The 15,111-nt window shown below is 37.9% G+C and overlaps 1 protein-coding gene across 4 annotated transcripts in view; it reads right to left on the bottom strand.

Moving 5' to 3' along the window:
• The window catches only part of CDC14A (cell division cycle 14A), a 137,022-nt gene that overhangs the window by 60,277 nt on the left and 61,634 nt on the right, over positions 1 to 15,111 (bottom strand). For 3 of the 4 annotated variants that reach the window (XM_034778450.1, XM_034778451.1, XM_034778449.1), the window contains exons 6-7: positions 5,241 to 5,307; positions 3,757 to 3,819 (exon numbers count right to left, since the gene is read on the bottom strand). In XM_034778450.1, the coding sequence (XP_034634341.1) occupies positions 3,757 to 3,819; positions 5,241 to 5,307 (130 nt within the window). Of the gene's footprint in view, positions 1 to 800; positions 890 to 3,756; positions 3,820 to 5,240; positions 5,308 to 15,111 lie in introns of those variants that run through there. The other variant, XM_034778454.1, reaches the window with a different exon arrangement.

Genomic DNA, 15,111 nt, shown 5'->3' with positions numbered 1-15,111 from the left:
GCTCACCACCCCACATAAAATCTCGCCAAGTAAAAAGTTCTGATTATGTCCATTACTGTAGGTAATTTGTAAACTATTTGCCTGGCTACCCCATTACAATTGACTCCATGGTCCTCCCACAAGTAAAACTCATGCTGAAGTAAATAGGAGCATAAGGACTGGTGGCCTGACTTCTTACCTGGCAAACAGCAGAAACAAACAAATTTATACCAATGTCTGTAACCTCAGTAGATTGAGCAGAATTTTATATAAGAACGTTTTTCATTTGATAACTCAATGTTGTCAGCTGTATTCATGAATACTGAATTCTTTGTACTTAAAAAGGGACATCATCCACACCTCAATTTTTAACCTACCTGAACAAATATACAGCTGACAGACAACTGGAGATAGCTGATAAGAACCTAAAATACCATTATAAATTCAGTATTTTCTGTCTAATTCAATGAAAAGGGAACAATCTATAAGCCTGGACCTGTGTACGACAATGAAGGAGAATTGGTTTCTACATCCATTATTCTTGTATATCTGTCCGTTTAAAATTATTCTTAAAACAACTCCCACATCTACACTACAAGTCATTACATTTGTGACCGTGCCAAAAAAATACGTGTTTACATTTTTAGCTTCACATACTGGAAGTATCTGGACTGAATAAATACACACAGCAGGTTAGTTGGTGTGCATGCTCAGTGTTTAAACTGGAGAAGTGCAAGTATAAAGGTAAGTGGCATTTGGTTATGAGAGAGTTGAGGAGAACTGGAGAAAGGAGAACACAGACACTTTTTAAATGGGCAAACCTGAAAGAATGCAAGAAGAGAAAATTGAAGAGGGTCCCAGATTCTCATTTCTTTAAGTAGGTCAAAATTAATCCAAGGCAGCAGTGTTCCTTTAAATAACATATTCCACATTCTTCAAAAGTGAATAATCTCAAATGTAAACATTAACAAAGAATGGAACACTTTGTACACAGATTACTAGTTTATACTATTATGTACACACCGTGCTAGAGAAACTTGACCGGGCATGTACATATTCCCAAGAACCTTCTTTTTTCAATCAACTATCTTTTGTTTTTAGAACAAGCCTTTTACTATAGTATACAAAGAGTAAACAGAATAAAGATTACTTGCTCAACATAAAATATAGTAACTATAACAAAAAATGCTGAGCAATGCAACAAAGGCTGCTGTCGTGGAGAACAAAATTGTGTATCAGTCTATACACAATAGCACACTACTGCACTTAGAAAAACCTCTTTCAAAAATTTTTAAAATTGTGGGAACAGCTAGATGGTAGGAGGGATGGGAGAACTCAATTTGGTGAATGCTGAATGTTCAATACTGAGTTCAAGGTTTGTCTGTCATTTTACTCCCTGCAAACTAAAAACTCAACTAACTTTTCCATGGACATTCTTCTTGCCCATTTCCTACTGTCTCTTGTACTTCAGAGGGATCTTAACTCATCATAAAATCACAGGACTGGAAGGGACTTCAAGAGGTCATCTAGTCCAGTCCCCTGCACTCACGGCAGGGCTAAGTATTATCTGGACCATCCCTGACAGGTGTTTGTCTAACCTGCTGTTAAAAATCTCCAAGGATGGAGATTCCACAACCTCTTTAGGCAATTTATTCCAGTGCTTAACCACCTTGACAGTTAGGAAGTTTTTCTTAATGTCCAACCTAAACCTCCCTTGCTGCAATTTAAGCCCATTGCTTCTTGTCCTAACTCAGAGATTAAGAAGAACAATTTTCCTCCCTCCTCCTTGTAACAACCTTTTATGTACATGAAAACTCTTATGTCCCCTCTCAGTCTTCCCTTTTACAGAATAATCAAAGCCATTTTTTTCAATCTTCCCTCATAGGTCATGTTTTTAGACCTTTAATCATTTTTGTTGCTCTTCTCTGGTCTTTCCTCAATTTGTCCACATCTTTCCTGAAATGTGGTGCCCCGAACTGGACAATACTCAAACTGAAGCCTAATCAGCACGGAGTAGAGCGGAAGAATTACTTCTTTGTCTTGCTTACAACACAGTACTCCTTCCTACGCAGTCATTTCCCATTTTGTATCTGATTGTTCCTTCCAAAATGGAGTACTTGGCATTTGTCCTTATTGAATTTCATCTTCAGATCATCAGATACTTCAGATCATTTCTCCAGTTTGTCCAGATCATTTTGAATTATAATCTTATCCTCCAAAGCATTTGCAACACCTCCCAGCTTGTTATTGTCCATAAACTTTATAAGTGTACTATCTATGCCATTATCTAAATAATTGATGAAGATATTGAACAGAACTGATCCCCACTCATGCCCTTCCAGCACAACTGTGAACCACCGATAACTACTCTCTGGGAATGGTTTTCCAACCAGTTATGCACCCACCTTATAATAGTTCCATCTAGGTTGCATTTCCCTAGTTTATGAGAAGGTCATTGAGACAGTATCCTAAGCTTTACTAAAGTCAAGATATACCACATCTACCACTTACCCCCATCCACAAGGCTTGTTACCCTGTCAAAGAAAGCTATCAGGTTGGTTTGACATGATTTGTTCTTGACAAATCCATGCTGACTGTTACTTATCACCTCATTATCTTCCAGATATTTTCAAACCGATTGCTTTATTATTTGCTGCATTATCTTTCCGGGTACAGAAGTTAAGCTGACTGGTCTGTAATTCCCCGGGTTGTCCTTATTTCCCTTTTTATAGATTTGACTTTTCAAAGATAATCACTAATGGCTCAGATATCTCCTCAGTCAGCTCCTTGAGTATTCTAGGATGCATTTCATCAGGCCGTGGTGACTTGAAGACATCTAACTTATCGAAGTAATTTTTAGTTTGTTCTTTCCCTATTTTAGCCTCTGATCCTACTTCATTTTCACTGGCATTCACTACTTTAGACGTCCAATCATGACCAACTTTCTTGGTGAAAAGTGAAACAAAGAAGTCATTAAGCACCTCTGCCATTTCCACATTTTCTGTTATTGTTCTCCCCTCCCCCCACATTGAGTAATGGGCCTACTTTGTCCTTGGTCTTCCTCTTGCTTCTAATGTAGTTTTAGATAATGTCTCTGTCATCTTATCTCAAATAAATTAAACAGCTTTTAATGGAGTCACAGAGGCTTGTTTAAGTTAAGCACTTCTACAGATCTTTAGACTTATTTTATTTAAGCCTGCTCAACTGCAGCACCACACTTAAAAAAGGACACCAATGCCTCTGTGCTCGCTACATGAATGATTTTTTAAAATATAGCATTTTCTAGAAATACATACAGTAGTACATCAAAGCACTGGATAAATTTAAGTAAGGTGGCCTTTTTAATAAGCAATCTCCAGAAGAGATTTTGGTATGTATTCAATTTAGTATTGAATACACCACTGGTACATATACACTCTACCCCGATATAACGCGACCCGATATAACACGAATTCGGATATAACACGGTAAAGCAGTGCTCGGGGGGGAGGGGGCGGGAGCAGCACACTCTGGTGGATCAAAGCAAGTTCGATATAACACGGTTTCACCTATAACGTGATAAGATTTTTTGGCTCCCGAGGACAGCATTATATTGAGGTAGAGGTGTACCACAGTTTTAACTTGTACTACTCATTTACATTGGTCAGAATACAAAAATAAAATCCCAAGTCCAACACTACAACTGATTTCTATTTATGCACGCATTCTAATTCATAGCATGTGCCACTGCACATGCAAGTCTAACATACTTTGAGCAAAAAATTAAGATATACAAACCTCATAGTGTTCATACTCATCCACGTCAAATGCCTTAAAATCAAAAAATCCATGCTGAAAGGCCTAAAAAAAATAATAATAATAAAAAATGTTTTTGATAGTTTCTTACATAGGAGATTGATCATAATAGTCTATTGTCAGGCCTTTGTATTTTGTAGCATATTTAAGAATCAACAAAATAAAATTGCCTGAGTTTAAAATTTTTAAAAATCCAAAAGTTTATACTAAGAACATTGAAGCTTGCACATTTGAGCAAATCAGAAAACTCAGAACTTTAAGTAACATTAAGGTACCACCTGCCACTTTAATTCTACCCCCTTATACATATAAGTATGGTACAGGTTTTTTTTTTTTTTTTTTTTTTTTTAACTTTTTACTAAGGCAAAGATATAATAAAATGATAACATACTACATCGTACATTACTTATTCAGGATCAGGTTAATATTCAAAGAAGCTGACTATATATTCTGGTTTGCTATCTGGGGAGTCCTCAAGACCCCAGAGTATCCTACCAGTCCAAAATCAGAAGGTAAATAACCCCCCCAAATATATAAATTTGTAATAATCTCACTTTTAGGACAATCTCCTGATTTCAGGGGGCCTGACTCATGTTTTTTTAATTTTTGGTGCTGACAATCCTGTCATGTGTTTTCTAGAAAATACTTATTTCTTCAGTCCCATGCATCATCACTGTACACTGAATCCCTAATAGAAAAGAACACTTACCTATACATTTGACTTTTTTTAAAAACTAATTTCCTCGAGAAGTTTGACACAAAAATTATAAAGTGAAAATCCAGTTTGAAAACCGTCAATTGAAAATGAAGAAATACTCAAGTCAAATTGCTGCATAATGGTACAACAAAAACTAAGCAAGTTATTAAAATTGCATTACCATTTTCCTTTTTCAACAGTTTTGGAAAGGCTGGGAAGCTATATCAAATCATAAAAGTCACTGTTCCAAGAATTTTATTTAGTACAGGTCATAAAGGTAATACTTGTAATAAAACTGGATTAAGCATTGTTAAATTTTCTCACCATCATTCACAAATACTGTGTTAAAGATAGTATTTTTGAAATACCAGTTAGATTAAATAATTTTAATTAAATCTTAGTCTACTTTCTCAATAAGTAAGGATACTGACCTCAGTTATTCCTTTGTAACTATTTTTAATTTGAGCCAACAAATTGTTACAGAAACTTTTCCACACAGAAGAGGTTTGGTGTACATACAAGTTCCTACACATCATCTGATCTTCAGAAGTCTGTAAAACTCAGGTGGCAGCCAACTAGTAAATCAGTAGTTTAATACTTTCTCCTACTCTCTGCATTTAAAGGAAGTCCTCATGCTTTCAAGTTTTGTGGCAGGGTATGACTTTTTCCAGGAAATTAAAATAAAACAAAACAAAAACCCACCAGATTTCTAGGTAATTTTTTTTTTAAAAGAATCATTGTATTTTACAGTAAGGAGATGTGCTATTACCTTTTTTATTCCCTGCAAGCAATCCAGGATTGTGAGATTGTATGTGCAGTTCCCAAATGAGGCATCCCTAAAAATTTAATACAAATTAACATTAACATGTACTGGACAAAAGTCAGTCAAGAAAAAGCATAATCATAGCAGCATTATTACATCCATTTATTTCATAGTTATTCAATTCTCATGTGAAAGCTCAATCTAGTTAGCAGAAAACATCACTTACAAATATGAATATGCCAAGTATCTTTCTCTACACCAAGAAACTCAATTTCTAGTAACTAATGTTTAAATTATCTTTAAAAAGTAAAATAAAATTATTTCATCTCAGTGGTAATACATTTTCAGGAAGCACACAAGTACTGCTTTGTGATAGATTAATTCTCTTCGTTACATATGCAGCAGTGCTTAGCAGCCTCTACACACACACACACACACACACACACACACACACACACACGTCTTTACCGTACCATGTGCAAGAACAGTAGCAGTCTTGACAAGAGACAACAATAAACAAATGCATAACAGAAATCAGAAACAAGTCTTAATTTCTGTTTTTAATCAACCCAGATACCTAAGGAAGAGGGGTGAAGATGACCACCAATTGGCATTTCTTCTGAAATCTATTTCACTTAAATGTGTCACTGAAGATACGGTTAACAATTATCCTGACACACAACGCAACTTTACCAGTATGGCAAAAATGTAGCTCCTCTTAGTGACATGAAATTATATTCAACATCAAGCCAGATATTTAAAAAAAAACAAACCCCCAAAAACACAAACACAAAATGAGTATTATTCAAAAGCTACACTGAACACACTCGTAAAAATTGCCAAGCAGAAGTGAAAAACAGTTTTTTTTAACTGTTCAACAGTTTCATGGAACACGTATAAATGGTTTCCCATCTTAATACTTTGAGACAACTTACTTTTCCATAATGAACTCATAAACAGGAAGAAATAAAAGGCTTTTCAAAATGCAGCCATAGTTTAACAAATATTTTTCCACAGACATACTGCCAAAACATTAATACAACATATTCTAAATTGGAAATTTTCACACTATTCATCCTGTAGAACCAAGAGACCATTATAGAAGTGTAGACATGTAGTACATTATTTTTGCATTATGAGCACATAAATGCATCCCTAATTTGCATATGCAATGCTCAATTTGATGTATTGATTTTTATCTTAATTGACAGTAATACATGAAGGCAGGGGTAAGGACGGAATTTGGTCCACTGCTTATTTAACTAAATTAATGTTTCTGTCTATCTGTTAGTTATCTGTAATTTTGTAATGTTGCATGACTTAGAGCACTAGGGGCAACCAACTGTCAGAAAAAACAAAACAAAACAGGAACTACAAATAACCTTGCCATATTCAGAGCTAAACCCATCTCTTTCCCACAGTAATATCCTCATTGTTCAGCCATACTGAAGAACGACAGGAGGCACTGGATGTGGTTTAATTGGGTGGCAACTTTATTCACTTAAAATATCTATTGTACAGTGCAGGTCATCATTGCTTCCTTAATCATTTCCACATAATCCTCAACCAAGTCCAGCTACTGCATTGCTGGGACTCTCGTAAGAGAGTTAAGGGGGCTAGAAAAAGAGGGGGGCTGGCTCCCCCTTGTACCAGACTTAGGACCCCCAAAACTCCACTTCCTCATCTCCCTTAGGGATGTTTTCCTTTAAATCATTTTCCAATCTACTTTATCCAATTACCAAGTCCCTTCCATAATGACACTACACTCTAAACCCCCTTCCCCCACCCCAAACCCGCAGTGGGGAAAGTGAAAAACTCACCCCTTGGCCAATCTGCAGTGGGGGAAATTTTTTTTCCCTCCAGTCCCTGAGGAAAAAGGGGCAAGTAGTATAATACCCACTGTGGGTCATGAAGGAACCCAGGTTTTTTATTCAGATTTTATGGGTCGGCGCTGTGGGTGCTGCCAGCCTGATCCAGGTAAAAGATAGCTTCTCTGGGACTAATCAGGGTATAAATGCCCCAACTTCCAGTCAGCTGGAAGGACAGTGGACCTTCCCTGCCCCACAATAATCACCTGGGTCAGCCGCTTCCTGCTCCTACCTGCTTCTGGGTAAGCTTTTCCCCTTCCTCCTCTGCTGGTACCAATAACAACCCCTTTTCTTCCAACCTGCCAAACAAGGACCCCACTGCATACAGCTTTGGTAAGCACATTCTCCTAGGCTCATTCTCATAAGGGATTATAAAGGAAGTAACCATTTGCCTCAGCCATACTTGCACCAGGTCAATATAATTGATTGATATAAATGTCTCAAATCAGAACATCCATAGTTAGGTAAGATGAAAAATTTAGGAGAAACATTCAGACACTTCAGGACAGCATTAACTGCCTGACGTTAGATGATCTTCCCTATAGACAGGTTTTCCCTAACTGTTCACCGAAGAGGACTTTCGCAACCTTTTCTGAATCATAGGGCTGGAAGGGACCTCGAGAGGTCATCTAATCCTGTCCTCTGCACTCATGGCAGGACTAATTATTATATGGACCATCCCTGACAAGTGTTTGTCTAACCTGCTGTTAAAAATCTCCAAGGATGGAGATTCCACAACCTCTTTAGGCAATTTATTCTAGCGCTTAACCACCCTGACAGTTAGGAAGTTTTTCTACTAATGTCCAACCTAAACCGCCTTTGCTGCAATTTAAGCCCATTGCCTCTTGTCCTATTCTCAGAGGTTAAGAACAATAATTTTCCTCCATCCTTTTTGTAACAACCTTTTATGTACTTGAAAACTCTTATGTCCCCTCTCAGTCTTCTCTTTTCCAGACTAAACAAACCCATTTTTTTCTATCTTCCCTCATAGGTCATTTTTTCTAGACCTTTAATCATTTTTGTTGCTCTTCTCTGGACTTTCTCCAATTTGTCCACATCTTTCCTGAAACGTGGCGCCCCAACTGGACACAATACTCCAGCTGAGGCCTAATCAGCACGAAGTAGGGTGTTAGAATTACTTCCTGTGTCTTACTTACAACACTCCTGCTAATACATCCCAGAATTACGTTCGCTTTTTTGGCAACAGTGTTACCCTGCTGACTCATATTTAGCTTATCGTCCACTATGAACCCCAGATCCCCTTCCGCAGTACTCCTTCCTAGGCAGTCGTTTCCCATTTTGTATGTGTGCAAATAATTGTTCCTTCCGAAGTGGAATACTTTGCATTTGTCCACCCCACCATCAACCTCAGCCTGGACCAGTCCACACAAGAGATCCACTTCCTGGACACTACAGTGCAAATAAGTGATGGTCACATAAACACCACCCTGTACCGGAAACCTACTGACCGCTATACTTACCTACATGCCTCCAGCTTCTATCCAGGACACATCACACAATCCACTCTCTACAGCCAAGCCCTAAGATACAACCGCATTTGCTCCAATCCCTCAGACAGAGGCAAACACCTACAAGATCTCTATCAAGCGTTCTTAAGACTACAATACCCACCCGGGGAAGTGAGGAAACAGATTGAGACGGGTACCCAGAAGTCACCTACTACAGGACAAACCCAACAAGGAAAATAACAGAACACCACTGGCCATCATGTACAGCTCCCAGCTAAAACCTCTCCAACACATCATCAACAATCTACAACCTATCCTGGAAAACGATCCCTCCACTCTCACTGGCCTTGGGAGGCAGGCCAGTCCTTGCTTACAGACACCCCCCCCCCCAACCTGAAGCAAATACTCACAAGCAACTACACACCACACCACAGAAACACTAACCTAGGAACCAATCCCTGTAACAAACCCTGTTGCCTTCTCTGTCCCCAAATCTGCTCTAGCAACACCATCATAGGACCCAACCACGCCATCAGGGGCTCATTCACCTGCACATCTACTAATTCGATATATACCATCATGTGCCAGCAATGCCCCTCTGCCATGTACATTGGCCAAACCGGACAGTCTCTACGTAAAAGAATAAATGGACATAAATCAGACATCAGGAATGGTAACATACAAAAGCCAGTAGGAGAACACTTCAATCTCCCTGGACACTCAACAACAGATTTAAAAGTAGCCATTCTTCATCAAAAAAAATTCAGAATCAGACTTCTAGGCAAAACTGCTGAGCTACAATTCATTTGCAAACTTAACACCATCAATTTGGGCTTGAATAGGGACTGGGAGTGGCTGGCTCATTACAAAAGCAATTTTCCCTCTCTTGGTATTGACATAAGAATAAGAACATAAGAATGGCCCTACTGGGTCAGACCAAAGGTCCATCTAGCCCAGTATCCAGTCTTCCGACAGTGGCCAGTGCCAGGTGCTCCAGAGGGAATGAACAGATCCTTCCCTTGTCGCTCATTCCCATCTTCTGCAATCAGAGGCTAGGGACACCATTCCTGCCATCCTGGCTAATAGCCACTGATGGACCTATCCTTCATGAATTTATCTAGTTCTTTTTTGAACCCTGTTATGGTCTTGGCCTTCACAACATCCTCCGGCAAGGAGTTCCACAGGTTGACTGTGCATTGTGTGAAGAAATGCTTCCTTTTACTTGTTTTAAACCTGCTGTCTATTAATTTCATTTGGTGTTATGAGAAGTAGTAAACAACATTTCCTTATCTACTTTCTCTACAGCAGTCATGATTTTATAGACCTCAATCAAATCTCCCCTTAGCCTTTTCCAAGCTGAAGAGTCCCAGTCTTATTAATCTCTCCTCATACGGAAGCTGTGCCATACCCCTAATCATTTTTTTTGGCCCTCTTCTGAACCTTTTCCAATTCCAATATATCTTTTTTGAGATGGGGCGACCACATCTGCACACAGTATTCAAGATGTGGGTGTACCATGGATTTATAGAGAGGCAACATGATATTTTCCGTCCTATTTTCTAACCCCTTCTTAATTATTCCCAGCATTCTGTTCGCTTTTTTGACTGCCACTGCAAATTGAGTGGATGTTTTCAGAGAACTATCCAGTGGTAACAGCTAATTTAGACCCCGTCGTTTTATATGTAAACATTTTAACTGACACTTCCTCATCAAGTATTGGGAGTGGACAACATCCACCCTGACTAAATTGGCCTTCAACATTGGTTCTCCACTTGTAAGGTAACTCACTTCTCTTCATGTACCAATATATATTTATGCCTGTATCTGTAATTTTCACTCCATGCATCTGAAGTGGTGGGTTTTTTAACCCACAAAAGCTTACGCACAAATAAATCTGTTACTCTTTAAGGTGCCACCGGACTCAATGTTTTTGTGGATACAGACTAACACAGCTACCCCCTGATACTTGCATTTGTCATTATTGAATTTCATCCTATTTACTTCAGACATTTCTCCAGTTTGTCCAGATCATTTTGAATTATAATTCTATCCTCTAAAGCACTTGCAACCCCTCCCACCTTAGTATCGTCTGCAAATTTTATAAGTGTACTCTCTATACCATTATCTAAATCATTGATGAAGATATTGACCAGAACTGATCCCTGCGGGCTCCCACTCGTTATGCCCTTCCAGCATGACTGTGAACCACTGATAACTATTCTCTGGGAATGGTTTTCCAACCAGTTATGCACCCACCTTATAGTAGCTCCATCTAGGTTGCATTTCCCTAATTTGTGTACTAGTCTCTGATTGAGACAGAATAACTGACTAGAAAGACCTCTGGTCTGTCTTATCTGGTAAGGCAATTCCTATGGTCCTTATTAAGCCGGATGTGTCAGAAAATACAGAACAAAAAAACAGTTAAAGCAAGCCTTGATTGCACATCATAATACAGTGTAGCTTCCCTTTTTAGCTGGCTACTATTTTATATATATACGTACACATTTTCATGTTTTAAGAGAAGAAGAATATGTATTCTGACCAGAAGGAAATATATTTAGTTGCATATATAATGGCATGTGTTATCTTTGGGGAAAAGTTTACTAAAGAAAAGTAAAAATGACAGACTGCTTTGTGCTGCATTTCAAGTGAGTTAAATATGAAGTTAAACATAAAAAGTATCACTAGATTGTAAAAAGCATGTTTATTTGAAATAAGTTTTAGCATGGAAAAAAAAGAATTTGAATAATTTCATTGTTACATTAAAAATATTTAATTATAACAAAATCATTTAAAAATTTTAAGCTTTCAAGTTTTCTCGATAAAAATCAAAATCTCTCTCGATAAACTTCAAAATACGCAGAAAATAATGAATTCTGTTATATAAAAGGAGATACAATTTTGATGGGGCTAAAATGTATAAAAAAGTATTGGAGAAGATAAACACAAGTGTATTTTAGTATTATGTCTGTTGAGAGACAAAATGAATAGGAACATACATATGGATATATCAAGAAAAAATTCTTGAACAGAGCAGCGGTAACGGAAAATGTATTATACATGGAGAAGGTAATGAAGCGGCAAAGCTAAGAGAAAAGGACAAAGTGTTTTTGTAAAGCGTTTACAGAACTATGTAATGAGTGGTGGTGATTAGACTTGTTTTGCATGAGTTATTATACTAATTGTGCACACGACTTTTTTCATTTTACTTTTATTCCAAAACATTCAATTACAAATAGCATATAATTCTGGCTGTATTAGTATGTATACAATAACCAACTATTCCTCCAGCTGATAAGCCATCAGATACTGTGGCAGAGGCACTGAATTAATGCTTTATTTTTAAGAATCCATTGTGCATGAAGGAAGTGTCATGACAGCTGATTTAGCTAACTGTAGCAACCCAAATAATTTGCCTGTTACATTTTAATGCCTCGATGAATATAAAAATTTGCTTTATCTCATTATTTATGTCAGCTCACATAAAAGTCAATAGCTCTTGTATATTTGTAGATGAAATGCATGCAGTAATGAAATGTGACAACTGAGCAAGTTTAACAGTTACTTTTCTTCGTTTCATTTTACAAAACTTATTACCCTATCAACATAAGCAAAAACATATTTTCAAACAATAGTTGCATGAGGGTAGATTTTCATTAACTACAACTAAAGCACCATGCTCAATCTAAAGATTCAATTCCTAAACAAAGTCATAAGACAGTGTTTACTGGAATAAAATGTTTAATTACTCACAGCATTTCTTCAGCCTGACAATGAAATGGTGAGAGAAAAAGAGAACAGGAGAAAACTAGGATCAAAGATCAAAATGGAGAGAGCAAAACTAATAGCCACCATGCATCTCATACCTGTGACAAGGGAGGAACACCAAGCAATCCTGTCAGAAAACAGGAATTGGAATATTTCCTGTTTTTCATACACATAAGGGGAGATATAAATTATCAGCCTTCTTAACAACCCAGACAAGCAGAGGCAGCAGTGAAAAGTATGAACTCTGGAGAGCTACCTGTACTATGGATAGATAAAAAAAAAAAATCATGAAGCCACCTCCCTATTAACTAAATAATCACACACTGTCAATTATTTCTATTAAATGCTACTAGAAGATGCATTTTAATATACATAATAAGTATAGCTCTGTACAGGGATAACTGCTGTCTCTGTGTTTCAATTTTTATAGAAATAAAAAAACTGTCCATTTGGAACTTGGAAATCTTTTATTTGAAACCATCAATTTATTTAGACAAATTGACAAATGAAAGGAATGGCTTAATGGTCTAAATCACAGGATGAAAGTAACCAGCTTCCCTGGAACATGAAATTCAGATCCCAACAGGGTCAACCCATCAAAAAAAAAAAAAAAAAATCCTTTTTTTTTTTTTTTTTTTTTTTTTTAACTTAAGTCAAAGTGGGTCAGCCATTTTTTGAGAACCAGGCTGTTGTTTTTCAGTATTAAAAAAAAATGTTGGCAGCGTCTTCTTTGGAAAGCTTTACCTCCCCCCATCGTTTGAGCAAAGACTTGAAATTTGGAAAGGGTGACCTTTGTATCAGGGATCAGGGCCGGCTCCAGGGTTTTTGCCGCCCCAAGCAGTCTTCGGCGGCAATTCGGTGGCTGGTCCTTTGCTCCGAGAGCAAGTGAAGGACCCGCCGCCGAATTACCGCCGAAGAGCTGGACTTGCCGCCCCTCTCCGTTGGCCACCCCAAGCAGCTGCTTGCTGGGCTGGTGCCTGGTACTGGTCCTGTCAGGGATGTGCCTTTTGCTGCGCCATTGAGAATCTGTCCAAATTTGGTCAAGTTATAAGCCTTTGAATAATTGCTATTCACACATGCTCAGTAGACTTATTTCACTTTTAGCAGCTAAAATGTTAGAAGATTCTGCCCTAAGTAAGCATGCTCAAGCCTCTCACTGCTTGTAGTGCTGAGCAGACTGCACATGTGCTATCCTCAGAGTAACTGAGAATGCTGCACCTCAGGCCTACAGGGCCTAAGCTGGACTTTGCATGTAATGGCTGTTCAGGGTAAAGTGGGATTGAACACAGGAACTGAGAACAGGGAGCTGCTCTCTCGTGTGCTCTGTGTCCTTCCCCCCTTCTTGCTGGCATCCAGGCCACTGGCCATGAAAACTGGCCATATTGGTTTTACTGACTGACTAAAAAGGATAGTGGGGTAAAATGAGATTTTGTTCTAATAATTAGACGGAGTGGAATTTGAGTTGTACATATGGCTTCCTTTTTGTTGCCTTGACTCTTGATTACAGAGAAGTGTAGGGGTCTGCTATAATATTATGGGTCTTTTCAAGCGGCGTGACTCTTGTCTAGAATAGTAGATCATACTTCGTTTCAAGACTGGTTTTATTGGCATTTTGTTGCTGTGAAAGGGATATGCAGTGGTGCTATGGCTTGGTTAATAGTAAATCTCAGAGTCACTTATTCTAAATCTCCTGGGCTTGCCAGAACTTGCTGGCTTGTTGTACAAAGGGAAAAAGTGATCAATCATTTTGAAAGAGATAAGAATTTAAAATACTAGGAAACTTCAGTCCATGAAGGTTTTTGAGTTTGTGAAGCTAATTTTAGTGATAGAGCACATATTTTCCCTAAAAGAGCCCGAAAAATTCCTGTTTTCTGCACAATAGAAAAAATTCCACATTTTGTAAAATGTATTCCTTTGAGAGGTCAGGAAAACGTCAAGTAAAGTTTGAAACAGCAATTCAGTTTGTTTAATGACCTCTTCTCTACACCCTTCCCCCCCGTCGCCCCCCGGTGTACTGATGGACCCATCTTTCTGAATATTCTCTTACCAGGTAAGTCTAATATCACAGTATCTGAAATCAGAATTGGAACTTCAATGGTCACACATAGGTTGTGATAGCATATCATTAGGATGAACGTGAAGTTGAGCTGAGAGGATTACAACAAAAATATATGAACAGGTCTTAAAAAGGAGGTTCTGGTCAGAAATACCTGGCATTGCCTTACTTGATATTTCTGCTCTCTGTGCACCTTGAGACAAAAACAGATTTTACCGTTTATGTTTTTATAAATCCTGGCAGTCTCAATCATCTGTGAGACACTTGAGCTTAATTCTTTTCTAGGTTATTCATAATCAACAGAATTGTTAAATAAGTTCCAGTTTCACAATCATTAACTATAGTTACAACGTGCAAATTAGACAACACAATCTGAGCTGCTGCACAAGTTTGCAGGGCTCATATCTACACAAACGTTTTTACTTAGAAGATGTGCAAATTTGAACATGAGTTCATTGGAGGGCCATAAATATTCAATCTCACTGTTCCCTTTTTAGTCATTTTTAAAAAATAGAACTGCCCTTTAAATCTGGAATTTTCTGCATTTAGTTTTTGTTGGAGAGAGAAGTTTTGTTTGTAAGTGCTTGCAATCTAGTGGTTTAGAGCAAAGCTGCACTTATTCGCGTAGATATTGTTTACATTTTTATTGGGACTTTCATTCCTAGACATCCCAAAGTACTTCACATATAATACACAGAGCATCACTGAAATGCAGT

Source organism: Trachemys scripta, chromosome 8, assembly GCF_013100865.1.
Source record: "Trachemys scripta elegans isolate TJP31775 chromosome 8, CAS_Tse_1.0, whole genome shotgun sequence".
Classification (NCBI taxonomy): domain Eukaryota; kingdom Metazoa; phylum Chordata; order Testudines; family Emydidae; genus Trachemys; species Trachemys scripta.
Note: the sequence above shows the minus strand (reverse complement) of the source record. Positions and strands in the feature narration are given on the sequence as shown.